This window comes from Coenobita brevimanus, chromosome 52 (assembly GCF_032717465.1).
Source record: "Coenobita brevimanus isolate Jiangsu-jjx chromosome 52, ASM3271746v2, whole genome shotgun sequence".
In the NCBI taxonomy this organism is placed as follows: Eukaryota; Metazoa; Arthropoda; class Malacostraca; order Decapoda; family Coenobitidae; genus Coenobita; species Coenobita brevimanus.
Window position 1 is genome coordinate 37,741,622 of NC_137005.1, and position 26,983 is coordinate 37,768,604.

The 26,983-nt window shown below is 41.9% G+C and overlaps 2 protein-coding genes and 1 non-coding gene across 4 annotated transcripts in view; all 3 read left to right on the forward strand.

Moving 5' to 3' along the window:
• Window positions 1-888: 888 nt before the first annotated feature.
• LOC145400478 (uncharacterized) overlaps window positions 889-26,983 on the forward strand; it is a 196,691-nt gene continuing 170,596 nt past the window's right edge. Inside the window, exons 1-4 of one of the 2 annotated variants that reach the window (XR_013897440.1) lie at window positions 889-1,481; window positions 7,125-7,260; window positions 8,048-9,013; window positions 14,249-15,057. Coding sequence is in view for 1 of the 2 variants with exons in the window: in XM_080273003.1 (XP_080129129.1) it covers window positions 907-1,481; window positions 7,125-7,260; window positions 8,048-9,013; window positions 14,249-15,007 (2,436 nt within the window). In the remaining variant the exon portion in view is untranslated. Of the gene's footprint in view, window positions 1,482-7,124; window positions 7,261-8,047; window positions 9,014-14,248; window positions 16,900-26,983 lie in introns of those variants that run through there. The other variant, XM_080273003.1, reaches the window with a different exon arrangement.
• LOC145400593 (5S ribosomal RNA) lies at window positions 12,173-12,291 on the forward strand. Its single transcript, XR_013897474.1, has one exon. It is a non-coding gene; the product is annotated as a 5S ribosomal RNA (ribosomal RNA).
• LOC145400476 (uncharacterized) overlaps window positions 19,111-26,983 on the forward strand; it is a 31,832-nt gene continuing 23,959 nt past the window's right edge. Inside the window, exon 1 of the mRNA XM_080273002.1 lies at window positions 19,111-19,144. The gene's annotated coding sequence lies outside the window, so the exon portion shown is untranslated. The remainder of the gene's footprint in view (window positions 19,145-26,983) is intronic.

Sequence of the window (26,983 nt, forward strand, 5' to 3'; positions counted from 1 at the left end):
TGTTTTAAGCCTCTTTTGCACAGAATTATACAAGAGGGGAGGAAGGAATTACTTGACATAAATGTAGTTGTCATTTATGGCTTATGAGTTGAGTTGGAACCATTTTAGTGGACAGTACTCAGGCTACTCAGGCTCCTTGATCTTAGTTTGTTAAATAATGCCAGTTTCTAGCAGGCAGTCATCACAGTTGCTGATATTTTCCGTCTGCCACTACTGTTACTGCTGCCACTGCCACTTTTACTACCTGTGGTGCTGTTGCTGGGGCAGCACTGCAGCTGCTGCTGCTGCTGCTGAGTGCTGAGGCTACCATCTTTGATACTGTTGCTGCTGAGCACAACCGCCTTCAATACTGCTGCTGCTGAGTGCTGGAGCTACCACTTTCAGTGCTGGAGCTGCTGAGTGCAGGGACCACGACCTTTGCTGCTGCTGTTGAGGCCACCTGTGCTCCTGCTGTGCCTGATACCACTGCTACTGTTGCTGAGTGTGGAGACTACCACCTGTGCTGCAGTTGCTGAGTGTTGGGACCACTTCCTTCTGCTGCTGCTGCTGCTGCTGCTGGGACTACTACCATTCATGCTGGTGCTGCAACGACAGATGACAATAGTTGATACTACTGCTGCTGTTGCAACTATTGTTGCTGATAATTCTCCTTTACCAGCTTATAATGCCTATGTTCTATCTTGCCATTGCAGTTCACTCATGTGTAGTGGCATTGGCAGTGTTGTAAAACTCATTTTGTTGTATATATTATGTTAATTTTTTTTTTTTGCTGTAGGTTTGTTGACCAAATGGTATTTTTATCTTCAGCTGCTGTCGTCATTGCTGGCAAGTATTGGGTCACCGATCCAGGTACAACATAGGTTTGGGATGTGACGCTAAAGTGGTAATTCCTCTGCTTGCAGCATAATGGCATCTAAGCCAGCACCCAAGCCAGGAGTGAAGCCAAAAATACCAGTCACTGCTCCCGAACCTGATCCAGACACCAAGCAGGATTCAAAGGCAGGGCCGAAGCCAAGGACACCAGCTTCTGCTTCTTCAAAGCCTGAGTCAAAGCCAAGTAGGGAAGCAAGTAAAGAGAAAGACAGGCAAGATAACAAGCAGAAGGAAAGGGACAAGAAGGGGGAAACAGGCCGCAGTCGAAACAGACGTAGTAGGGGTCGGGCCAGGCGTGTCAGCCGTGACCGCTCTCGTAATGATGGCCGTTCAAATCGCCGGAGCCGTGACCGCCAGGACAGGCATGAATCATCCCGCTCCCACCACTCAGATGGACCCGGGCACCGCAGAAGCCCTGTGCATGGCCAAGGGGGCAATGGTGGTAGTAGGAATCAGATAGTGTGCCGGGACTTTCTCCGCAAAATGTGCAATAGGGGCATTGATTGTCGCTTTTACCACCCACCTGAGGAGTCTGGGAGTAGGGGAGTATCATGGTTCACCTTCTGCCACGACTACCGCATGGGACTCTGTAATCGCCTCAACTGCAGGTTAGTAGTTGTTCTCATCTTCACATCCTGCCCTCCCATTCCTTGTCAAATGTATTGATCATTAAAGGTAGTCAGATGAGTCAGATGTGAATTATTAGCTGCATTTTGAGTTTTGTTAGTGCAGTTTCATTCATAATGGTGATGAACTTTATCAAATCTTGATCCAGAATGTATTTTTAAAAAAAATCATTCAATACATATTGAACATTGCCCATATTAATTACTAAATTCCAGCTGTCTGAATAGATTTGAAATGTTTGGATTGCACAGTTTTGGGACTTAGCTGCTATGATACCAGTGATTTAGAAAGATTGCTTGTGGGTGACCATGGCTCTCAGCCCTTCATCTGCTTTCAGTGGAATGGGAGGCATTCCTTAAAACTAACACTGCAGATGGTGTAAGTGAGCATGGGGTCCGCTAGCTTTGAGTGTGCATGAAGTATGCAAGAATGGAATGCCAATTTGACACTGGACTAGCTGAGGTGATAACATCATGTGTGTCTTTGGTTTCCCTGTATATAATTGAGCAGAATAGTTCTTCAGGGATTTAATGTGGTGCTGTACCATATTTTGAAATTTTCATGGCTTGAAAATTATCATCTTCTTGACGCAACACTATTACAGCACAGTTCAGTAAGTGGTTCATAGAATTAGCAATAGCCTTGTGAGAAGGCAAAGCTTTCTTATTTTGTGGTGCAGTAGTCAATGGACCCTTTTCTCATCCAAGTCATCTGTTGTTTTAGTTTGCCTGCCCCATCTTTGGGTAGCTAATTTGGAGCAGCTGTGATGTGTAGTTCACTATACAGTGGCCTGCTTCAGATGTTGTTTGTTCATGCTTTATTGGATATCTTATTGAGTAGCCATTGGCATGTTGAAGTCACTGCTGTTTATGGACATATATATGACTGCAGTTTTAACTGACCCGCTCAATAAGGAGCCAGTTGAAACTTTAACACCACATTGAAGAATTATGTCCACATAATATATGTTAATTGAGAAGATACAAAGGTTTGGCCCACATGAACCCTCTTAAGCTACACTATGAATAGATTTTGCCAGTTATTGTTGCAATTTATGCGTGTGTGTGTGTGTGTTAGAGCATTGACCTCAGCATCTCATGTGATATGTACAGCAGCTTTCTTCCCTGGAACAAAGAATTGTCCATCACCAGTTAAATTTTGTAGTTGGCTCATTTGTCACATCTGCCATGGAGTGTATGCGGCATAGACTGTTATATGGCCTGGATCATTTTGTGTATGTATGTCTGCAAACATATACGGTACATAAGGGATTTGGTGTCCAAATAGCAGTGAAGTATCTTGCCTTGATTTATTCATGTTAAGTGGTTGCAGTTAAGGCAAGATATTTGATCCTTCAAGTAATTTGATTTTGCTTATACTGTACTGTACAAAAAGCAGGTGCCTGAAAATGAAGTACTGCGCAGTACAGCATTCAAAACTGTGACTCCTTCTTCCATCATCATGTTCCTGCAATGGCAGATGTTACTGAGTGTTGAATCCATTCTTCTGAATCCTGTACTAGGAGTGTATATTTATGAATTAGCTCCATTTCTTCACTTGGTGTACAGTATACCGAGGTTATTGCCAAAGCCATTGATTTTGCAGCAGTGTGGTGCTATCCTCTTCAGTTCTGCAACTGTCTACTATCACAGTCTTCCAGCAAGACACTGTTGTATATTAACCATCATGTAGTCAAGTGAAATAACTAGTGGGAAGAATGAGTTAATGGCTTGCACCAGCTACAACTTTGGAAGTGAAAGTTCATCCATCAGCAGTTGGTGTTGTGGCTGTATGAACCTGATGACAGATTAGTTGCACGTTACATTTTCATGAACCTTTTCAGGCTTCTGGATCTGCTTCATTGGTGTCATGAAAAAAAATTGAAGGACTTTTGGTATGGCTTGATAATAAAGCTAAGTTCTTGACAAAGAGTATTGTAATTTACATTGTTGTAACAGCAACGTGCAGGTATAACTTCTTATCGCTAGTTTGGGACATCTTTCTTCCAGAATTGCTCCCCTCTCTGAAAGCTGCACAGGATAGAAGTGTCATGTATCAGTCCCTGAGTTGACAGAGCACCATTGTGGGAGTGGTTGGCAGGAAAAGGAAACATTGGTGTTACTTTAGCAAAAAATGTGCTCCATTTGTAAATGTTTTAAATGTGTGTTTTTGTGTCTATCATACAAAAAATCAGCTGCTGGTGGAGAGAGAATAGAACTGGTTATTATAATTGTCTGTAAAGATGTTGCAGTCTTTGGATATTCTCATTCAGAAGCAACATATGTTGTAAAGGATGACTGTGTTAGAAAAGTTTATTATTGGTGCTAAGACCCATATACCATCAGAAGCCATCATGCAACTGGCATACTGTACACTCATTTGAAGGTCATTTGCTGTCAGATTTCTGCTTTGGTGGTAAATGAGAGCATTCATCTTTTGTAAGGGTGCATACTTTAGTCCATTCTGGACTACACTTAAAGAAGACACCAGAGCATCACCAGTCCAGTCTGAGAACCAGGCACTTCATAAACTTCATCCATTCTGCTGTACCTCCATGGGAACCAAAGGAATCCCATCTTCGTGAAATTATTTTATTGGTTCTGCTTGTTGAACAAGAAGCTATCTGTGTGTTGCTTGCAATTGCCTTGCCTCTGCAGCTGTGATGTTAAGTGATTTTTGGTACTGTACTCTATGTAATGGAAAAAAAAAAAAAAAATTGTTTGCAAAGGTTACAAAGTTGGCATTGTTAAGATGTGGGTTTATTACGTTGGGTTCCTGAAACAGACTCGATGATGTTCACTAAAAAATGCTGAGTGTGGTGTTTTTCTGGTTATTGTGTCTCCAGGCTCATTGAGTATAACCCCAGTGGACTGAAGGCTGCAGTGGCCCCCTATCCTGCAGTCCACCATCCTCCTGTTGGGGGATAGGGAAGGATTTGAGGTAACATTCCATTGCCTTGTTATGTTAGTGCCATCTCAGAAATGTGTCTTTCTCTAGCACCTATATCCTGGCTCAGCAGTGAAATTTAATACTTTAAGACATTCTTTGCAATGATGATTTGTAAGGAGTTTCTTTTTATCCCTTACGTGGTATGACTTTGACACAACTCTAGCACAGAAGAAGGAAGATGGAGTAAACTTTTGATGCTGCGTAATGTTTAACGATGAGGAAGTTGGGGTAAAGTAATGAAATTTAAACTGCAAGCTGTCCAAGGTGTTTGACCATTCTGCATTCAGCTTTCACATGTTGGAATTTCCTTGGGAAGTTTTGGTGAATTGTGTTGAAAATGGAATGGTTGTTTAGTAAATTATGGTACAGTGCCAGCTGTAAGAAAATATTGCCTGTGGAGTATACATCAGACAGCAGGCCAGCTTACATTGACAGCCAAAACTTTGTGCAAAGGATACAAGAAAAAGCCTGTAGACCTGTGATGTAGAAAGCTTCAAAGGAGGAAAGCTGCAGTTCAGATACAGCTTGCCGTGAAGATGTTGGAACAGTGGCGATATCCTCCATGAAGCATTTAAAGGATGTCAGAATCAGGGTTGAACGTTGCGACTTCTTGAAGGCAGTGGAGAACTTCATCATGACTTAATACTTGAAAAATGATTGAAATCAATATTTTTTCTATTAATAACCTGCACTCCTCATGGGGCAATGTAGGATTGGATGATGAATGAATGAGTAAATGAATAAAAAAAAAAAAAAAAAGGTACGACTGTATTTTCTTTGCATAAAGATTGTTAAAGAGAGGGGGGGGGGGGCTTGACTGTATATTTTATTTGCATAAGGACTTGAATGTTATCGGTAGTACTGTATTGATACGTGGAACAGTTGGATCTCTAGATTATTTAAGCTTTTGTTCATTTAGGTAGTGGGTTGTATGAAGGAGTAAATCTCATGGCACACACAACAAGAAAGAAGAACTATTGAAGTGGCAGCACAAATAATGGTGGTGATTTTCACACCATGCATTCCCCTCTTTGTGAGGCTAAAGTGCTGCCCCATTTGGAGAATTTATGATTGAGAGTGTAGCACATTGCAACTGGCTTTACTTCCTGCTGATTGCCTTTGGATGGGATCAAATGCTCAACCCCTCTCCCAGTTGCCTGCACTCTAACCCACTAGACCCCAGCAGCTGCAAACTGTAGCCGGAATATCAGTTGAAGAGCTAGCACAGGTTTGCTGTTATTTTTGGACTTATGTCATCAGAGGATTAGTGCTCATCTGTGATATTTGAATAATAATGCCTAAACCAGAGAAAACTGAGTTGATATTGATATTGACACACATTCTGCTTTTGTTGCATCTCAGAAATAATAAGCAGTTCATTCAAGACTGCTCCATTGGAAACATATACAGAAGCTGAAAAGGAATAGCTGTGTATGGTCACTTTATTAATGATAACCAGAATCTTTCATTGAAAATTGCAACTTGGTTTGGCTTCAAATATTTTTGTATTTGTTATTGAAAGTTGTTTCTTTGAGTCAAGTGTATGTACTGGATATCAGGATTCTGGATACAATGTTGGAACTCTGTTAAAGAAAAATATAAGATATGGACTCCTAAGGATGATAGCATAGAGTGGCCCTTGTGGATGTTCCAGGCAGATAAACCTTGTACCCAGATGTTGGAAAGAAAGCAGTAGACAGTTTGGTTTAACTTGACAACTGTAAAGAGCTGTAGCTAAATAATTTTACTGGTTTTTAATAAGTAGAGGATCACGGACAGGCATCCATAACATTGGGAAGATGGTAGTGTAAAGAACTTTCCAGTGCTTGTATGTTATTGTTCCTGATATCATATGATTTCATATGATTTTATTGATTTAGTAGTGAACTGGTACAGAGCAGAATAAGGTGGAGGAGTGCTATCTGGTGAACTTGTCTGACCCACGCTGCATAGTAAACTGACATCAAAACAACGAGACTGTAATGATAATAAAACCACCTTCTCATTAAAATGACCTAGAAATAATCATTACGAGCATTTTCACTCTACAAGAATCTCAGCTAGTTTATTCTGGCTAATATGAAACAATTTGTTCTGCATCGGAGTTGCTGTCTGCTGTGTAAAGACAGATCGTCCAGTAGTGGAACACTGCTCATCTCTCCTGAAACTATGATTGCTTTAAAGCTCATCATTAACTGTGATTTTTAATTGTTATTCTGGTAAACTTAATTTATTATAGTGGAATTTTGTTTTTGAAAAATACAAGGTTTGTATTTATAATTTAAAGGTTATGGAAGATGCATCTGTATTGTATATTGGGATATAAACTATCCATCATCATCATCATCATCATTGTCACCATTATCTTAATTTCCCATTATAACAGAGATATGTGTTAGATTCAGAACACATTCTAAGTGCATGTCTTCTTGTATCAGATTAGCATTAGCCAGGTTTCAGAACAGAGTTATTCAACAGAGTTGCAAAATTACACCAAGGTGGCATTGTGATGCTTTAAAATTTTTGGCTTGTTTACAAGGCTACTTGGGAATTGATGAAGTGAATAGTATACAGTAGTTTTTATTTTTGCTTTGTTTTTACTGTGTAACAGCACAATGTGGAAGAGCTTAGCTGGTTAATTGGTGGACAGGTGTCTCAGTCCCAGATCTTTGCAGGTATTTCCACATCTCGCGCCATGATGAAGAACTGTACCGGAGCCGGGGTGAAATATCCCCCCAGCTGGTGGAGGAGGCCGTGCACAAGTCTCTCATGGAGAACCTCACGCTTATCGGGACACGGCCCTGCTGCAAGGTTGATTATTTCACTGTGCTGTCTTCATTGACTCTCATCATGCAGCTCACTAATGTAACAGACATAACGTCAGAGAAAGATGTCTGAGAGCATCTTGTTGAACGGCCCGTTTCCTAGGATTCACTGTGCTCACATCCAGACAATCCTGGAATTGCAACAACAACTTCACTCAGGCAGTGTCTTTTCCAGGCAGAATATAATTGTGTAGCAATAACCAAAACCAAATAACAGCAATATTCATGGACTAAGAGGTCAATATAGTCATTTCTAGCCCCTTCAATATGGGAACATCCCTCTTAAGATGGATCATATTGTCTGGCATTGTCTTGAATAAAATAAACTTCCTTGGCTGTAGAGATTAAGCATAGCCTTTTTGCCCGAACAAACACTGCATTGGTCTTTCCAAGCACACTTCCTCATTTATGTAGATGCAGTAGTTGAACATTATGTTTATATGGCTTTCATTGGGGGAGGGGGGGTACAGAATATGTCAGGCATTTGTTCTAACCTGCCAAAGATCCTTAACCCCTTGTAGCTTAGTTGATGACAAAGTATAGTCAGAACCTATTGTCAGTATGACTAGTATCCAAGAAGCTGCATTCCTGCCTGATACTAAGACTTGGAATTTCATGTAACCACAACTTATCATTCAAGTTTTGTGAGTGGCCCAATTCCAGTTGATGAAAACAAGCAGACTCTAGTTCACATCACACATCATAATGAATACTTTGCAGTGTATGGTGTCCAGATGATTGAGAATTAATTAATGGTTTGTGTTCTTTTTCAGGATTTTGTACGAGGAGTGTGTAACATGTCAAACTGCCGTTACCGTCACCTGAATCAAAGAGAGTATGAGTATGAGGTGTTCCAAGCACTGCAGGAGGAGCTGGAGGTATTATTTGGTCCCAGTGAAAGACATGTGCTCTCACCCTCACGAGCGGGAGGTGCCTATGATCGTTTTGACAACCTCCACGACCCCATTCGACCTCCTTCACCTCGAATGTCAGTTTTTGACGATATGTTGCCTATGGATGACATGGCAGTACGTGGTGGCCCACATCCTGATGAATATGAACCGCAACTCAAGAGAGCCAGATTCTATCCTGATGGCCATGGATACCCCATGGAGGACATGAGGGATGGGGGCCAAGGAAGGGTGTGGGACGAACGTGGGGACTTTGAGCGTGATCGACTCAGCCATCCTGACCAGGCTGTGGATCCAGAGGGTATGATGCAGGAGATCATGAGCTTGAGGAATGAGAATGTAAACTTAAGGAGAGAGGCTGAGAGCAAGATTGCTGAGCTTAAGGAAGAATTAAACAGAGTAATGCAGGAGAATTCAAAGCTACATGCAGATATCATTGAAAAATCAAATGCACATCAGGCGGCCCTGAAAAATCTGACTATGACCAACGCAAACTTGGCAGAGGACCGACGAAAGGCACAAGAACAAGTACTTCATCTGGAGGCAAGTAACAGTGAGCTGCGTAATGCATTGGATGTGAGTGTTAAGACTGCAACCACTGAGAAGGGGAAACTAGAGAGCATACAGAGGGAACTTGCACAAGTGAAGGACTCACTTGCAAAGGCTGATGGCAAGATAAGGCAGTTCGAGGATGAAAAAAGCAAACTAACCACTGAGATTGGAGAAATGAGGACCAAACTGCATATTGCACAGACTGCAGCAAACAAGATGGACCAGTTTACCAATAAGATGGGATTCGGCAACAGAGAGACCTACTCCAGAGATTCGGTAAGATATTTTTGACCAATTTTCTGTTTCCTGTAACTCTGTCACATGTCATTTATTTGTTCAGATCGGTACCATTAACCCTGTCAGCTTTCCAATCCGGTCAGATTACGTCTGTCCTGGAGTCAGCTGCAGTCATGCTGACCTGCATCTTCGCACCACAATATTTTTCTTTGATTGGTCTGTGTAAATACATTTTTCATGATAAAATGCTGGTTTTGATGTCATTTTAAAGCTGAATAGTTGTACTTTATTGTAGTACAGTATGTTCCAGAAGGAAAACAAAGAAAAAAAGTTAAAACGAGTTGTTGGTCAGGCAAAAACCAAAAAGTTTATACCTTGCTTTAGAAAAATATTCACCAAGAAGAAAGTAATCATCATCATCATTTAATCCTATGTTGCCCCATAAGGAATGTAGGAGCCCGGGGCTAGGCAAGTTGGTCGTGACATCTAAGATGAAAGTGACCAGCCTCACACATCCCTGAGTGGCATTACATGAGCAGTAAACCTTATAATTACCCACTAAACCACCAGGTGCCATAATTTGGTTATATGGTTACCATCCAGCATAGTAAATGGTTTCCGTGTGTACAGGAAGCCATTTGGCATGTCACTCCGTGTAGTCACCCTTAGACAGAAGGAAGAGGAAAGAAAGACAAAAGAAAAAGGAAGAGAGGAAAGGGCAGCCACCCGAGAACAGCGCTACATCGAGTAAGTGGATGGTGAGCGCCCCCACCTACCAAGTAATAGACAAAGCCATGAGTCATACCAGCTGCACAGTACCCGCCACACATAGAACAAGCATTCCATGACATCTCCTTGTTATGACACTTAAACGTGATTTATGGTAAATATTTTATCAAAGTATCTTAAAATGACATAAATACATCATCGGAACCTCTGAGGTTGGATTTGAACTGACATGAAAACGTCTAATAGGAATCTCAGAAGGTTAACGCGCTTGCTGTAAAGAGCTAGTTCCTAATTACCTCTGCAAATCAAGTAGGCCTTACCCAATCTGTCAATCCATCCATCATCCAATCCTACATTGCCCCATGAGGAGCGAAGGAGCCTGGGGCTGGGCAGTTGGTTCTGACATTTAAGATGAGAGTGACCAGCCGCACTCATCCATGAGTGGCATTTTATTAGCAGTCAACCCCAACCACCTCTTGGATATAAACCTTCACCGGCTCAGTCCTATTGTAGCACATTAATTACCCACTAAACCACCAGGTGCCAAAATTTGGTTATACAGTATGGTTACCACCCAGCGTAGTAAATGGTGTCCCGATGTACAGGAAGCCATTTGGCATGTCACTCAGTGTAGAGTCACCCACAGGCAGAAGAAAGAGGAAAGAATGAAGGAAAGAAAGACAAGAGGATGGAAGGAAAGAAGGATGGAGGAGAGGAAAGGACACACCTGAGAGCAGCACTACATCGAGTGAGTGGATGGTGAGCGCCCCCACCTACCACAATGAGCTTTAATACATTGAATTCACTAGGTGGATATTTTGCATCAGGTATCCATGACAGGTGTATAGGTGCCCACATTATATTGGCATGATGCATGGACTGTGTTGAGTGACAGAAATAATGATTGATGGCGTTAGGGAAGGATTTCCAAAGGAGTGCATGCACATATAGAAATAGGAGGAGAGGTATACGTGGAGGTAGACAAAAGATTGGAGGTGGGCATGACATATTTTTATAATATTTTGGTAGCCTACCCTGAGATGAATTTATTAATCTTGGGGGACCTCTTGTGGTGAAGGGTTTAGTAAAAGCTATGTCTATTCCTCCTGGCTCTAAAAATCCTCATAAACTGAACAACATCCTTAATGATAGCAAGAATGAAATAATGTGTCATAATTTAACCCCCAAATAGTTGCCAGTGTTGAACAGTGATTAACTGCACCAGTGCTGGTGGCATTGAGTTAGTGCTAGCTATAAAAAACTGCAAAAATTATGGATAGGGAAGGTATGGTTAGATAACCCGACTCTACCATCCCTCACACTCAGGCGGTCACTTCATCTTGGATGTTTTCGCCCATAGGTTTACATGTTAACCTATGGATGCCGGGTTAAAATCTGCTCACACCTCACCTCAGTACAGGGGGGGGGGGGGCTTTATTTCTAACCTTAATATCTCAGAAACTGTTGCAGCTAGGGAAATGGATTAAAGACCACAATACTCATCAACTCCTCTTCTTGCAAATGAAAGTATCCCCATGTCTGTAAGTCATTTCATTGATGAGTATTGATGTGAGGAAGAGGACTAATTTTTACAGCGAAAACAGGATATGTTCGTACAACTGCCCCCAGCCATGACAGTGGCTTTGCCGTCAACTTGATAACTTCTCGAACTAGAGAAACTAGACACAGTGGTGTCCAGGGCAAACCCTATGGTACTGTCACTGAGTCCTTTCCTAGTATCCTTGGAAAGAGGCTTGGCAGGGGTGGATGAGACAAAAGTCCACGTGAGGCGTGAACGAAATCGGACGAGAAAGGTTAAGAAAAGATCGTCCTACACCAGGCAGTGTCACAGAGATGACTGAGGTATGGTTGGGAGGCTGGTGAGAGTTCCCATGAGCTTTTGGTGACGAGCTAAAGTGCCAGCCGCTTCAAACTGTGCCGGGAAAACAAGTATGGGTCCTACTGACACCCGGCGCTGCTGCGCCAGTGATTTTTTTTACTGTTCCAACCGACACCTGGCGATTATGAGTTAATGGCACATGCACAGTATTTTTATGAATTCTGCAAATCATACCGGATCACAGATTGGGTTGAAGAAGCTAAAAAAAAAAAAAGCACATTGCCTGGTGCACCACATGATTCTCTTTGTGTCTGTAAGAAAAAGAAATTGATTTAGAACTTTGACTGGGGCTGACCAGGGGAGCACACAAATTTCTGAAGGTATGGCCATTGAGGAGTTAAAAGGAATTTACTGAAGTGGTTTGGACATACTGAATGCCTGGAGAGGTGTTTGTTGACAGTAGAGAGTGCAGAAGTACAGCTGATGAAGTGAATGAGGAGAAGAAAATTCAGAACGAGGAAGAAAGGCCATTTCATCTATGGGAATATTACCCTATTGCAATGTTGAATTTGTATTATTATTATTATTATTATTATTAAAATAATTATTACTATTATTATTATTATTATGCCAACGGCCATACCACGTTGAGTACACCACTTCCCGTCCGATCAGCGAAGTTAAGCAACGTTGGGTCTGGTTAGTACTTGGATGGGTGACCGCCTGGGAACACCAGATGCTGTTGGCATCCCTACGTGTCATGTGGGGTTGGTGGAGGATTAGTGCCCCTCCCTGTAAAACAATTAACTCTAAGCCCTTGGCCACCCCGGGTGGGATACATGGCGTCTGGCAATGAATGAATGAATGAATGAAATTATTATTATTATTATTATTATTATTATTATTATTATTATTATCATTATATCATATTTGTTGTATGCTGATGATGCAGTACTGCTTGCGAGTACTGGACAAGAACTTGGTTGGCTAGTGCAGAGTTTTGCTAATGTCTGCGAGTGTCGTGCCTTGAGAGCAAATGTAGAAAAAAGTAAAGTGATGGTTATTGAGAGAGAAGGTGACTCCCAGTGTGATGTTACAGTGAATGGAAAGAGACTGGAACTGGTGAGAGTGTTCAAATACATGAGTAGAGTGGTAGAAAAGAGAGGAAGATGTGCAAAAGAAGTTGAAAGTAGAGTGACACAAGAAGAAAAGTAGCTGGTGCAATGGAGGCCTTGATAAGAAACAGAGGCTTGAGTGTTGCAGCTGCGCAAGGCTTACATGAGGGAGTGTTATTGCCAACTTTAACATATGGATGTGACTCTATGGTGTGGCATGAAAATGAAAAGTCAGGAGTAAGAGCAGTGGAGATGGGACTGCTGAGGAATTTATGTGAAGTACAGGGGGTGGATAGGATACGAAATAATGTGATTTGTGAAAGGTGTGGAGTGAGGAAGTCAGTGGACACCAGAATTGAAGAGAGTGTACTGAGATGGTATGGTCATGTAGAGAGAATGGATAACAATAGAGTGGTGAAAAAGGTATATCTGAGTGAATTTGAAGGAGGGAGGAGGCAAGGTAGGCCAAGGAGAGGGTGGAGATATATGGTGGATGAGTGTGTGAGGAAGAGAGGTTTGGAAGTCGGTGAGGCTAGGGAACTAACAAGAGATTGAGCTGGCTGGATGAATGTTGCAAGGAGAAGTGTGTGATAGGGATTTTGGCACCCCTTGTGAGCGTGGCAGCGTCCAGATTGACTCAATCAGATACGCTTGTGTGAAGCAACAGAATGTAGTGAATGTTTTTGGTGTATCGATAGAGCCTGGATTCTGGGGGCTTGAATGATGAGTGAATGGAAGTCTGGCCTATTGGATTGGACAAGATTGGGCTGTCTGGACATTGCTACTCCTCACCCTGCCCTTGGGTGAGAAGGGAGGTCTGGATGATGGTGATGACAATGATGAGTATTACAGTTTTATTATTATTAATTTTTTTTTTTTTTTTTTTTTTTTTTTTTTTTTTAATGCTTTATAGTTTGTGTATAATACATAGAGACATTATGGATGGATACTTGAAAACATAATTGTGTATCATAGAAGGTTAAAATGAGGCAATACTGTATTGCTATCGGATATGTTTATGTGAAGCTACAGAACGTGGTGAATATATTTGGCGTATCCGATGGAGCCAGGATTCCGGGGGCTTGATTGATGAGTGAATGGAAGTGTGGCCCATTAGATTGGGCAAATTTGGGCTGTCTGGACATTGCGACTTCTTACCCTGCCCTAGAGTGGGCAAGGAGGTCTGGATGATGATGATGATGAAAAAATGTCATACTAACCCAGTCTTTAATTTATTCATGCTTGTTGAATCATCAACTCCAGTGTCTTGCCCTTCCCAGGAACCCTCTCGACAGAGAATGACCATGACAGAACCACTAGGCTACTTTATTTCACATGCTTCTCTGATCCCTGAAAGAGGATTGGTGGATTTCAGGAGAAGGCCAACTTCAGTCTGCAGTCCCCTGGGTTCATGTTCAGATGAACATTGAGGCCACTACTTCATACCTCTTTCACGCTCTCAAGCACCCATCTTTCTCCCCACTCCCTGCTTTTACTGTTGTATTGATTCAATCTCTTCCATACCAGTATATGGTCTGCCTCTTCCAACATTATCCTCAAACTAACCTATTTTCCGTATTCTCTTTTAAGAGTGGAGGATCCAAATGGGCTACTGCAAATCATGGAGAGTCAGTGAATCGAAATGAAGCAAGCTGGGGAGCCATGAGAAACTGGGGTGAATCAGGGCGAGACAGAAGTGAATCCAGCCAAGCCGAGTCCCATGGAAGTGGAAGAGGTCGAGGGGAGCGAGAGGACTTTGCTTCTAGGGCTGAAGCCGGCCGGAGTCAATTTGGTCACAGGGATGAAGCAGGTAGAGGGAACCTTGGTTATAAGAGTGAGGCAGGACAGAGGGGCTTCTCACACCATGGTGAAGGGGGTCGTTGGGAGTCAGGGCACCGGGACCGGCGTGAGGGTAGCTGGAACAGACGGGATAGTAACACGTGGGAGCATCGTACCTCAAGCACTTGGGATGAGGATATGCGTACACTAGACATGCTCAGCCAGTCCAATTCTCGCTCAGATAAGCAGGCATCAGAGGGCGGTGACAGCAACCAAGGAGGGCATTACAACACCCCAGGTTTTTCCCGCCACGAAGAAGCAAAGTCTCGCGATATCGATGCACGTGCAGAAATGGGCAGGATGCAGATATGGCAGTCTGGTGAGGAAGGAAGTGCCATGCCTGTGCAGTGGCAAATGGTCAAGGATTCTGGTGCCTCAGGAAATGTAATGCCTGGCCAGGTGGAATCTGGACGGCACTTTGAAGGGAGGGAGTTCAACACCACTGGGTATACCAGTGGAGGGAGAAACCAGTACACATCTAATGGTCGGCATATGGGGTCTTGGTCATAAAGTACATCTTCGGCTTTTCGTGGTTGAATTTGTTGTTACTATGATAATTTGTGCTACTTTGAGTGTCTGCCTCTTCCTCCCTTCCTTCCTCTTATTTCTTTCCATCGTTCTTTCCTCTTCCTTCTGCTTACTGGTGACTACACTCCCTCTTCTGTCTTTCCTTTATTCTTTTCACTTCCTTCTGCCTATGGGTGACTCTACACTGAGTGGCAAGCCAAATGGTTTCCTGTACACCAGGAAACCATTTACTGTGTTGGAGGTTTAGTGAGTAATTAAGGCGCTCCAATCGGATTGAGCCAGTGCAGGTTAATGTTGGGGTTTATTGCTCACTTAATGCCGCTCAGGGATGAGTGAGGCTGGTCACTCTCCTTAAATGTCAGGGTCAACTTGCTTAGCCCTGGCCTCCTACGCTCCTCATGGAACAACATAGGATTGGGTGATGGATGGATGGATCATCATCATCATGACCTTTCTTCCCCATCTAAGGACTGGGTGAGGTAGGGTCTAATAAATAAGAAAAGAGGAAGAAATATTGAGTGCATATCCACTGAACTGGGCCAGTCACTTGTTCATATGCCATTAGCCTTTCATGCACAGCTCATGCACAGTGGTCTTCTAGCTGAAGGTGAGATGTGTGGCAGTTGATCAACTTTTTAATGCAATATGTATTTTAGGGGGTTTTGTGATGTGATCTGAGTCAAAATGCAACCATGGGAGGAGGTTTTTTGTGATTCAAATCATGTTCATTTGCCAGTGAAGAGGTACTATATTTTTTATGACATGATTTGTGTCACATCATATGTGGTAACTTTTTTTTGACACATAGTGTGCAAAAAGGGTTAAGCCCTCAGAATCTTGATTCCACCTTAGACCTGAGCATGTGCACATTTTATTTTTGTTATTAGATGTGCTTCACTTATAATGTGAAACATATTAAAAAAGTGAGAGATAGTATTTTTCAAGAAGTTCCAGTTGTGTATATTAGGTACAAGTACTGAATAATTACTTGTTTGAATTATTTTTGTGAATCTTGCCAAGAAAACATTTGGCAGTTGTACCATAATTCAGTAGCAATAAGTGAATAGTTTTGTTTTATATTGAAGTTTCTTCTAGTTCAGCATGGAGGGCAGCAGTATACCAGTGTAATTTACTGTCCTGTCACTAATTTGTCAGACCAAGAGGTGGAGTAATGTACTACTTCTTCAATCTCATGATGTATTAGTTAATGTTATTGGTTATTTAAGACAGGTGTATTTAAAATAGGGAAGACCTCTTGTAATGAAAGGATGAAGGGATGCTGTATTTATCTCCATTTCAAGAAATTTGCCATAAGCAGAATAAAGCTGTCACATGGTGGCAAGCGTAAAGACAAAAATTTTATCTATCTGTACCCAGATGTCATGCTCCTGTAAGAGGTGACCATTTGTCTTTAAGTTAGCTGTTTTATGGGGAGGGGTACCAACCCTCAGCCAGCCCACTTGTTGACATGTAGGGAACACGTACGTTACCATCCAGCGTTGTAAATGGTTTCCTGGCTTACAGGAAACCATTAGGCTTGTCACTCAGTGTAAAGCCACCTGAAAAGGAAAGAAGAGTAATATAAAATGACAGGAAAGCTGGGAGAAACAGGAAGAGAGGAGGGCCGACAGAAAAAGAATGATAAAGGTAGAGGAAGAAGTAGGCAGCATTGCATCGAGTGGATGATTGTCGCCACCACCTACCACCTAAAGACAAAAATTATATAATTGAAGGAGATACAAGTTTTCAGTCCCCAAGATTATGTTTAGTTGTGGAATTTTTATTATGCACATTCAGAAGCAGTTTGATGGCATGGTAGAACATAAGTGTTGTAAATTAAAATATGTATTTTTTTTTTTTTTTTTTTTTTCCCTGGCCGCATGATAATAAACTTTTATTATAATGTGCATATTGTTAAAACCCTCAGATATTAGTGTTGCACCTAATTCCTATGCTATGTCCATTTTAACCTGGCCTAAATTGCCATCTGTCCATCTTGATTGTTGAGCTGTAACAAAAAATTAACACTAGGATGTGGTGATAGTTGTGAAGTTGTGCTATGAAATGGGAGAAATGGAGTTCCCCCGAGCTAAGCCCTATATTGGACTATATAGCCCCGCTAGGGTTACAGGAGGGAGCTACCCCTCCCGGCACGGCAGCACGGGCGTTGCTCGAACTTGCAATCCCCCGATCACGAGTCCAACGCACTACCACTGTGCTACCGCGCCCCCCTTGTGCTATGAAAGGAAAAGAGGAAATTTTAAAAAGATGGCAGGGTAGGGACTTGCTCTATTCTTAAGACTAGAATAAAAGATAACAGAATAAGCTATTAAAGGGGACAGCTACCTAATAAGCTGATTTCCCAGTTCTCCCAGTTAATGGTACCAACTGTATGAAAATATTATAATATGGAAAACATCCCTGACATAATAAGCACTGTTTCTGGGAAATTGTGTAAGGTAAGGGTAGAAGCAGGGGACAAGGGTCCTCTTGTAATGGTATGGTGAATATATGACTAAATAAGTAAGGGGGAGAAACAGGAGAGTAAGTAATAAGAACTAGCACCAAGCCCAAGAGGACTATATGGCACTAAAAGCGATGTATAAAAATGACGGGTATGCTATGGTGGGATAAAGATAGAGGGGAAGGCAGGGTAGACACTAAATGTGAGGCAAGATACGGGTTTGAGGTAGAAACCGCATGAGGTGTGTGATGGAGAAACAGTAGGGGAGGCCCCTTGTAATGGTTCATGGTGAATGGAGACAGGAGAAACAAACTAGATCCAGGGATTTCTACTGGCTACTGTAATATAATAATTGGTCTTTCATTTCTCAAAAACACCAGTTCTTCCTTTCAGCAATTCAGTAGTTCTTCACATTTGCACTTTTAAGATTACAAGAACTGCCGGTATGACATTACCTTTGAGCTGCCTTTTATAAGCAATTGCTCTCTGGGTAATTACACTTTGGAGAAAATTTTCACTACAAGTAGAAATTTGATATAGCCTAGCGTGAAAGGCAATGGCAACCGGTGATCATGATAAAAGATATAATGGGTAGTCTGCAATCGGTTGCCAGTTCTCTTACAGTGTCCAGAAAGCCCTATTCATAGAGCTCTTTAACTCAGTTGTGAACAAGGTAAAATTTTGCCTGTGTGTAGTTTGATCATCATGAGCACAATAACCACACACTTCACAGTCAAACTCCAGTAGATATTCAGGTGAAAAATGGAAGAATACAAACTTATTCCTGATAACTGAGATTAAGTCCAACAAGATCTTTAATTGAACACGGCCCCAATCCTGTGTTCAGTGCACTGATCTCTATAATATGGAGAGGCTTTAGCAAGCTCAGGACAGTGATCCAACTGCATTTCCATGGTGGCGACGTGTGGTGGTGTTTCAATGTGGCGGCCAAAGCTACACGCTCGGTGCGGAAGTAGCCTCCCCATATTAAAGTGTTCAGTGGTGTAGTGGTTGCCTGCCAGGAGTATGTTGGAAACTGTACAATAATTATCTTCTTTGTCGGAAAAAATGCTCAGTTAAAATTTTTGACAAAATCTACGAGCAACTCTGAAAAGATTGGGCAATGATTCAGTCCAATAACTTAAGTAGAGTTATTTGATAAGAATAGGATTGATTGAAATATTGTTGTAAAGGTATGTTTCTCATGGCTGGAATACGATGATGGAATACAATAATTCAGTGTCAATAAACTGAAACTTATACTTCACAATATGAGAAGCATTGATGAGAGGGACGATCATTAAAAAAAAAAAAAAAAAAAAAAAAAAAAAAATGGACCCTTGCATGATTGCCAATTAAGCTGTTTCTTTGCTAGATCGATATATTCGCTTCTATTTAGCGTCAGCATATAACGTCTAATGTTAAGAAGTCCAGCAGTCCTAGAGTGTTTTCACGTAGTTTTCAGCAAATTTAGAAACATTTTAGATATATATCTACTTTCTAGTGATTTTTGGTGAAATAATCTACACTGACGCTACAGTTAGAAGGATATTTAGCGACATTTGTGAAAATATATTGACAACATTGCGACGCATGCGTGGCGACGCGGGGATTGACTGAGGTAGAGGGTAAACATCATTGCATCATTTTTTGAGGTTTGTAATATATTCTGATTGCTATTAACTGTTTTAGAAGGATACAATGGCTCCAGTGATTCTTCTGTATTGCGCCATTAACGATGGAAAGACTGGTGGCAGGGAATGGATCTTAAGAATGAAGGTTACTTGCACTCCATTTTGTCTTCAGATTAGCACGGAGTTCAGCCTTCGCGTTTTAAGATGCGCCTACTGGAAGGATAAAAAAAAAAAAGTTAGCTGAAGCTTGACTTTTTAAAGCATTGAGAAGTTTGTGTAACTGTGATGGCAAAGGATATATAACCCTTCAGGCTGAATGGATCGATCTTTACATCCTGCCAGCCCCTTTATTCAGGGCCATTTCCACAGTCACGGAATTTCATTAGGATGATAACCAGCAAAACAGTTGCCGTGTGCTTCCATAGTCACCTTTGGCAGTGATATTGAGGAGCCTGTGAGCCATCATGGGCATCAACATAAGCATTGTTGTACCCCCGGAGCCCCAACTGATAGGCTAATATCGTAGGGCCAACCTCCTCAGTAGAGTGCCGTATGTGTTGGCGATTATAACAGTTAACACCAATAATCAGGTGTAGAAGTGACCCATGTAGAGCCTAACCTTTGAGCTTTAGCCATTAGACCAAGTACCGAGTAGTTGTGATGACAGTTTATATATAGCCTAACATACCCGTATTTTGGTCCTGTTCTCACACAACAGCCGTGGGAAGCTCTGGGTGATTTATTTCACATCCAGCTTGAGCTTCGGAGAATGGGTGTATAATAATATGCCTTTGTTGTCTCAATAATATGCCTTTGTTGTCTCACTCCTCACCTGGTAACTCCTACGAACATCATTTCAATATCGGAGTAAATATAATATCTAAAACTTTGCCATACATCCACTGTGCTGCAGCAGTACTGGTTTGTGGAGGAACTATAATGCCCATATGAAACTAACCAATGTAATAACTCTGCTAGCCAGTGTCGTATGCACAAAGCTTCCCCATGCAAGCAAATTTCTAAAGAGCTGACATTGTTGGTTGCATCTCTTGCTGTGTTAATTTGGTACTATCCAGCAGTAACTAAATGACATTGACAAGTTGCTAGTGTTACTGTTCCCCACATTCATAGCAGTGGTATGGTGTGGCTATACTCTGCTTGCTGTTATGTGGCCTCAAATTGCCATCTTGACATCTATGCAAAAGATTAACAGTGGAATGCGGTACCAGCCTCGTCATGGAGAAGTGCTACGGGAAGGATGTATAGACGGTACAGTTTTGTAAAGTCTGTTTTCTGCCACAGATCTACCTGAAATAAATTGCAACAGGATGAAAATGTGGACCAATATAATCTGAAAGAACCATATTTGCAGGTGGCTACCCCAGAAATCAGATCAACTGTCATTGATAAAACTACCTCATAGCCACACCTGGGAGTTCTTTGGTCTTGCTGTTTTCAACACCATTATTTTTGTAATGCAATCAGTGACAGTAGTTTGCCTGCAGTTCCACTGCATCAACCTCACATTTAGGATAGGTCTGTTACTTTTCTCCCTGATGTAATGGGGTTAAAAAAAAAAAAAGAAGCCTGCATTGTTTAGATGCAAAGCGAGGATCCTCTCTTTGACTTAGTGGTCACGTGCACGCCTATGAAGTGCAAGTGCCCAGGATCGAATCTTGGCCAGACCAGTGATTAACTTGTTAAGTTTTCAGTTTGGTTATTACACTGATGCATTTTAAGAAAAAAATTCTGTGCCTCATGTCGTATCATATGCCATTTATAAAGGCTTCAGCATGCTTGCATGTGTTAGCCTTGGTCATCTAATGATGGGTCTTTACACAGCTTGATCTTTAGGAGCTTCCCCGTTCAGTCCTTTATCCCTGAGGTCACACTGTAACCTTTTACCAGGTCCAGACATTCACACCCTTCACCCTGTGCACCCAGTGGTCATCTTCCATCCTCTAAAAAAATGCCCAAACCATCTCAGTCTACCTCTTATCATAAGATCAGTGCATTGAAGTCCCATCCTTCCTCTCAACTCTTCAGTGGCAATCCTAGCCCCCTCCAGGCCTTGCATTGAAGGACACACTACACATCCATTTAATCACTGTTATTTCTATACCATACTTGCCTACCAATATCCTCTTCATTTACTGGCCAGATTTCGCTACTGTACCGGTACAGCATTTCACTCCTAACACATGCTGCGCACAAGGATTGCATAGCGTGGAAGGAGAGCCCTCTGAATGTCAGGAAAGGCAACAGCTCCTTGAACTTCCTCCAACCACTCCATGCCCTCGCCATAGAGCTAGCTCCAGCCCCATCTCTGACACATAAAATGTCCCCCAAATAAGAAAACTCCTTCACAGCTTTTGAGACTCTCCAGCCAGACCAATCCTTTCATGCCTTTCAGTCTCTTCAAGCTGTGCCTGATACACCACACTCACAAACTCAGCAGTATTTCACAGCCTACCTCTGATACCACTAGCTACATCTCTCAGTCTCTCTCTGAGCAGACCCTTCAACTGCTGGCAAGCAACCACTCCTGCCGGGCCATCTCACACAATGAACCGATGTTCCTTTGCAGTAGACAGCCTTGCCAAAGCAAGGTGCAGGGAAGTGTGTGGAGGTTTGGTTCCTGGATGGACGTTGCATTTGCATTAGCTACACCCAGTTAACAGGGGCACTGTGGTAGGTTCCAAATCACCTTTTATTATGGTTACCACCCAGGGTTGTAAAGAGCTTCTTGGGTCACAGGAAACCATTAAGCATGTCACTCAGTGTAGAGTCACCCAAGGGAGAAGTATGCAACACCATGTTGAGTGAGTGGATGATGGGCTCCCCTCACCCACTATCTCTGTTTTCTGTAATCTACTAGCTAGGCCAGTTAGTTCATTCCAGCAGATTTCATTCTAGTTGTTTGATCCAGTTCCAGACTTTCCTGTAATGTTCATAGATTTCTTTGGTCATTTGCTGAACAGTATTGTGGCTTAGGCTTGGTACAGCACAGTTCAGATCCTATTTATCTTATGCATCCCCCCACCCCTGTCAACGAGACTTACTGAAGATGAGTCTGTTCACTAAGGCCCAGCAGCCCTGTGTGACACACGTCAGTGAATTCCCTCTGCTCTTGTATAGATCCTGTGGCCAGTTATTCCAACAGACAGAGCACCGTATAGTAACTGCTGTATTGTTTTTGGCAGTTTGGTTACCAGCAACTCTTCCAGCCAAGACAAGACCCCCCCCCCCTCTTGTACAGCAGTGAGGAATCCTTTTTTGGTCGTATAGTTACAAACTCTTAAACCTTTTCTTTACTACTGTTGGGCATGTATTAGGATATGGCTAATGCCTGATTATTTGGTTTAGGGTAAATCCCTTCCACGTTGAAGGTAGAAACAGTATTACAGTAAATACTTTCTTATTTTCTGATTAGTTCCAGACATTTTTATTCAGCATAGGAGAGACACCCAGGTTGAAGAGATTAGAAACAGTCTCCTTGAACTGTTTTAGCCAAAGGTGTCCTGTTTGTTTTATATTCTGGCTACCATAATGCCAGACAGTCCTGGATCCCTATGCTGCTGAAAAGGCAACATGGGATTGAGTGGTGGTTGGATGGGTTAGTACCGAATATATAGATGTTATAATAAAGTTTCCAAAACCTTTAACACTTTGGTGGTAGATGAATGTTTTGTTCAGCTTGCATTGCTTGGCAGCACTGACACCACACATTGCAGCAGCCAAAGCTGGGCCTTTTTATCATCTTATGCTCTGATAACAGACACTGTGAAAAACTGTCCAACTAACCCTTTCACTGTTTTTAAACCTTAATATCTCAGAAATTATAGCTGTTAGGGGAACAAATTAAAGACCATATTACTCACCAACTCTTGCGAATGAAAGTATCCCCAGGACTGTAGGTCGATGCGTCGATGAGCAGTGATGTAATGAAGAGGATTAATATTTGGCGTGAGAGGTAGGCTGTATTTGTGCGTTAGTGCGCGGCCCCACTTTTGGCTGCACTCTAAGTGTGATAACTTCTCCATGACTTGATAAACTAGACCCAGCAAAGTCTAAGGCATGACCTATGGCACTATCACTGAGTCCATTCTTAGTATCCTTGGAAAGGGCTTGGCAAGGGTGGATGAGGCAAAAGTCCACGTGAGGCAGGAATGGAATCAGATGAGAAGGGTTAAGGAAAAATCGTCTTACTTCTGGCAGAGTCACAGAGATGACTGAGGTATGATTGGCTCAGGTGGCGGTAGTCCCTCCCTGACCTTTGGTGACAAGATCAAATGGCAGCCACTTCAAACTGTGGCGTGACAACAATTGCGATTCCGACTGACACCCGGCGCCAGCTAACCACCAGTTTTTTGACAATTCAAACCAACACCTGTCAGTTAAGTGCTAAAGAACTGATTTAGGCACAGTGTATTGTAGTGTGGAAGCTCTGTGCTTTTATGTTACAAAGCAGAACATGTGATGCCTCGGTTTCAAGCCTGCAGTCAGGATGCATCAGAACATGAGCATGTCAGGTTCTTGGAGTGTATGAATAGATCCTACTGACTTGTGAAGTTCCACAGCCAATACCATCTCACCAGTCCTGAAATTAGATAGCCCTGTGTACAGTTAGTCTTCGTTTAAAGTTAGATAGCCATATGTACAGCCAGTCCTCATTTAAAGTTCTTTCATTATTGTGTACCTGATGGTTTAACACCTTGCCTCCACTTAAAGTTGCTTGTGGTTCATTATAAAGTTGTTTTGATGCCAGAGATAGTTGTTATTTGCACTGTACGTAAACCTATCCTCAGTCATGAACCGGAAACATGTCTCAGTTTAAGATGTATCGCTTAAAAAGGAGTATTAGACTTACATAAGAACTGGCTGTACTTGATTATGGCTGGCACAATATTAGTGTTCAAAGCAGTGGTATGGGAGTTTATGGGTATGTGCCGTAAGTTACAGGACTTGTGCACAGGACTGCTGGGCATCAGGACAGACTGCCAGATCCATACCCAGAGTTAGGTATTAAACTTATGAAAGTTAACTGCAATCAGCAGCACTAGACATCTTTTGTCAGCATGACATTGCCCTATTGTTGTCAGATTTTCCAGGATTTTTACAGTTCTGTTATTTTAGCACATCAGAATAATTATAATGACTTATTGTAATGTTTTTTTCCAAGAAGAAGATTCACGTGTGCTGCTTTCATTTATAATGCATATTTATATATATATTTATTTTTTTTACTACTAGAGGTTTACCGTATGTTTACTAACTGTTTGTGGGAGTGCTTATTTTTCAGGGAGTGTGGTGGTGAATGATGCTCAGCCTCACAGAATGTGTCATCTCTACCATGTGGTCAACAGATCTCACCATACACTTGGATATTCAGCTTCCTCCTACCTTTTCCCCAGTTTTGTTAATCATAGATTCAGGAAGTTTTGCTTCATGGTGAAGCCTTTTCAATGTGAAAATGAGGGATTGGATATGCATTATGATGGAGCACCCTCACAATCCTAAGAGGCCATTCATCCAAGAAATTCAGCTCCCCACCTACAAGCCAGCATATGCTTGGAGGCAGCCATTTAGATTGGATTCAAGATGAATAAGTTTACTGCATGCCCTGTTAGTTTGAGAGGTATCTGTTGGCAGTACAGTACATTGAACATAGAAACTCAGTGATTTAGTAGTCTCTCCTCAAAAAGGCCATCATTACCAGAAGCTGGAATGTTACTAAACATTATGTATAATGAAAATGTGCGATTCTATGGTGTATGCACACCTAAAAGTTTACAAGATGACATAATGTTACATGCTCCTGCCAAACTGTGGGTGATGCTGCTTGTACTGTACGCCTGTGATATGGTATTTTGTACAGAGTAATTTATCATTTTGGTTGTTTTCATTTAGATCAGATATTGGCAGTTAGTTCCCAGAGTCACAAAGGGACTCATTTAATACATGTTCTTACCAGTACCTGTTGCAGACTGTAAGAAAAGCTGTTTGCATGAACTGATGGTTTATTGTTTCATCATTATATATACCATATAGCCCAGAAATTCTGCAGTGAGAGTATGTTTCCATTGTAAATATTCACCACCAGAGGCTCCTGTGCGAGTATTAGGATCATTTGAGACAATTGTCTTGTTTTGTGTGCTCTGCATCATTATGGTTTGGACTTCAAAATTACTTCTGACTTCCTCTGAACTTAACCTTGAGGGGAGATGTTAGGTGATGCCTCAGTGGATAGGTGTGATTGTGTAGAACTTGGTTTGACATTCCATTTCTGTGTTTATATTATTTAGTATTAATTGTCATAGGTTTGTTGTATTCATTGTTCTTATTGTTCCTTTGTATTCTCATTCTCGTTCAGTAAGAAAGTGGAGCCTTTCAGAACTTTATCATTGGTTTGTTATTACTCTCTCACAAGTTGCAACATGATGTGTCTACATTGGGGCTTGTCTTTGGGTCTTTGTCCTCATCTTGCAAATACAGGACTTGTATCCGTATAGAACATGACCTCTGAGCAAATCTCCATAATCTTTCCAGCTCAATAGAAAGTACACAGTTGGGTGCACTTGTCTTCATCTTTCTCCTCATACAAATGCAAGTCTTACTTTTGCTTGGAACATAGTCTGTAAGTTACTTAGTTGTCTTTCAGCACGTGAGAGATTACAGTGCCGCAAATGTCCTGTCTTTCTACACTGTATCTCTAACTCCCTCAGCTTTAGTTGTAGGGTAGGACTGTGCTACAATACCTCGGTGGTATTATCTTCAGTTCTTGGAGAAAGCTGGGTGATACACTTGACAGTTTACATCCAAGAAGTGGCCATAGGTTTTTGTATCACGTTAACACTGCTAGGGATGTACAGTAGTCTCCTGTGACTTAAATGATTGGAACGAAGGTAGCCAAGCATGGGGTCCCTGAAATAGTTATAATACAGGTTGGCTAGTTCTGTTTGAAGCCTACGGTACATAGTGTCAGATTTTGACTCGTCTGCTTCGTTCTTGGGAGGTAATTTTTGTTAGGGCAAGGACAGTAGCAGGATCATTCAGACTTTGCCTGGCAGCTGCTGATTTTCTTGCAGTGCCTGTACAAAGCCCTTGATTTGAATTTTTTTTAAACATATTTTCATAGTTGACAGATATCTCAGTGTACCGGTATATTTGAGATACAACCCAAACTGAAACCTGTGACTGATTAGAAGTGCTATAGAGATGTGAATATTTAAGTGATAACTGTACAGTACTTTGGGGAGGTTATTTTGTGGGGAAGTTTCTTGTACAAGAACTACATTGAAACATGGTCTTAGGATTCCTGATACTATATTGCTTTGTCATTGTTTTGTGCAAAACTCAATCAGATTTTAACTGGAGTGACAGTTTACCCTCCTCAGCTTCTGTTTTTACTGCTGAGCTGTCAGCATTCCTGCCTCATTCTTAACTACGAGGCTATTCATTTTACCTTATTTAGTGATTCTGGAGCAGCCCTGTCGGCCCTTACTTTAACTCTCCATAGCTCCTGTTCCTGGTCTGTCGTGGCCAGACGGTGCCATTTTTCTGGGTGCCAGACCATGTAGGTCTGCAGAGGAATGAATGTGCAGTTGAAGTGGCAAGGGCAACAACTATCTTTGCTGCCTTTATGGGATCTCTTTCATACAGGAGTTACTGTACTTTCCTCTGCTTAAGTCTGCCATGCAGGCATCCCCCCATGTCCAACAAGCTGTGGGACATGCTAGCGGTAGTTTGGTCATGGATGTCTAGAACCATGAGCAAATGCAGGTAAAGTAACAACGCCACATTTGGATAGGTCATACACACATGACATATTGTCATCTCTTGGAGTGCTGACCCTCTCCT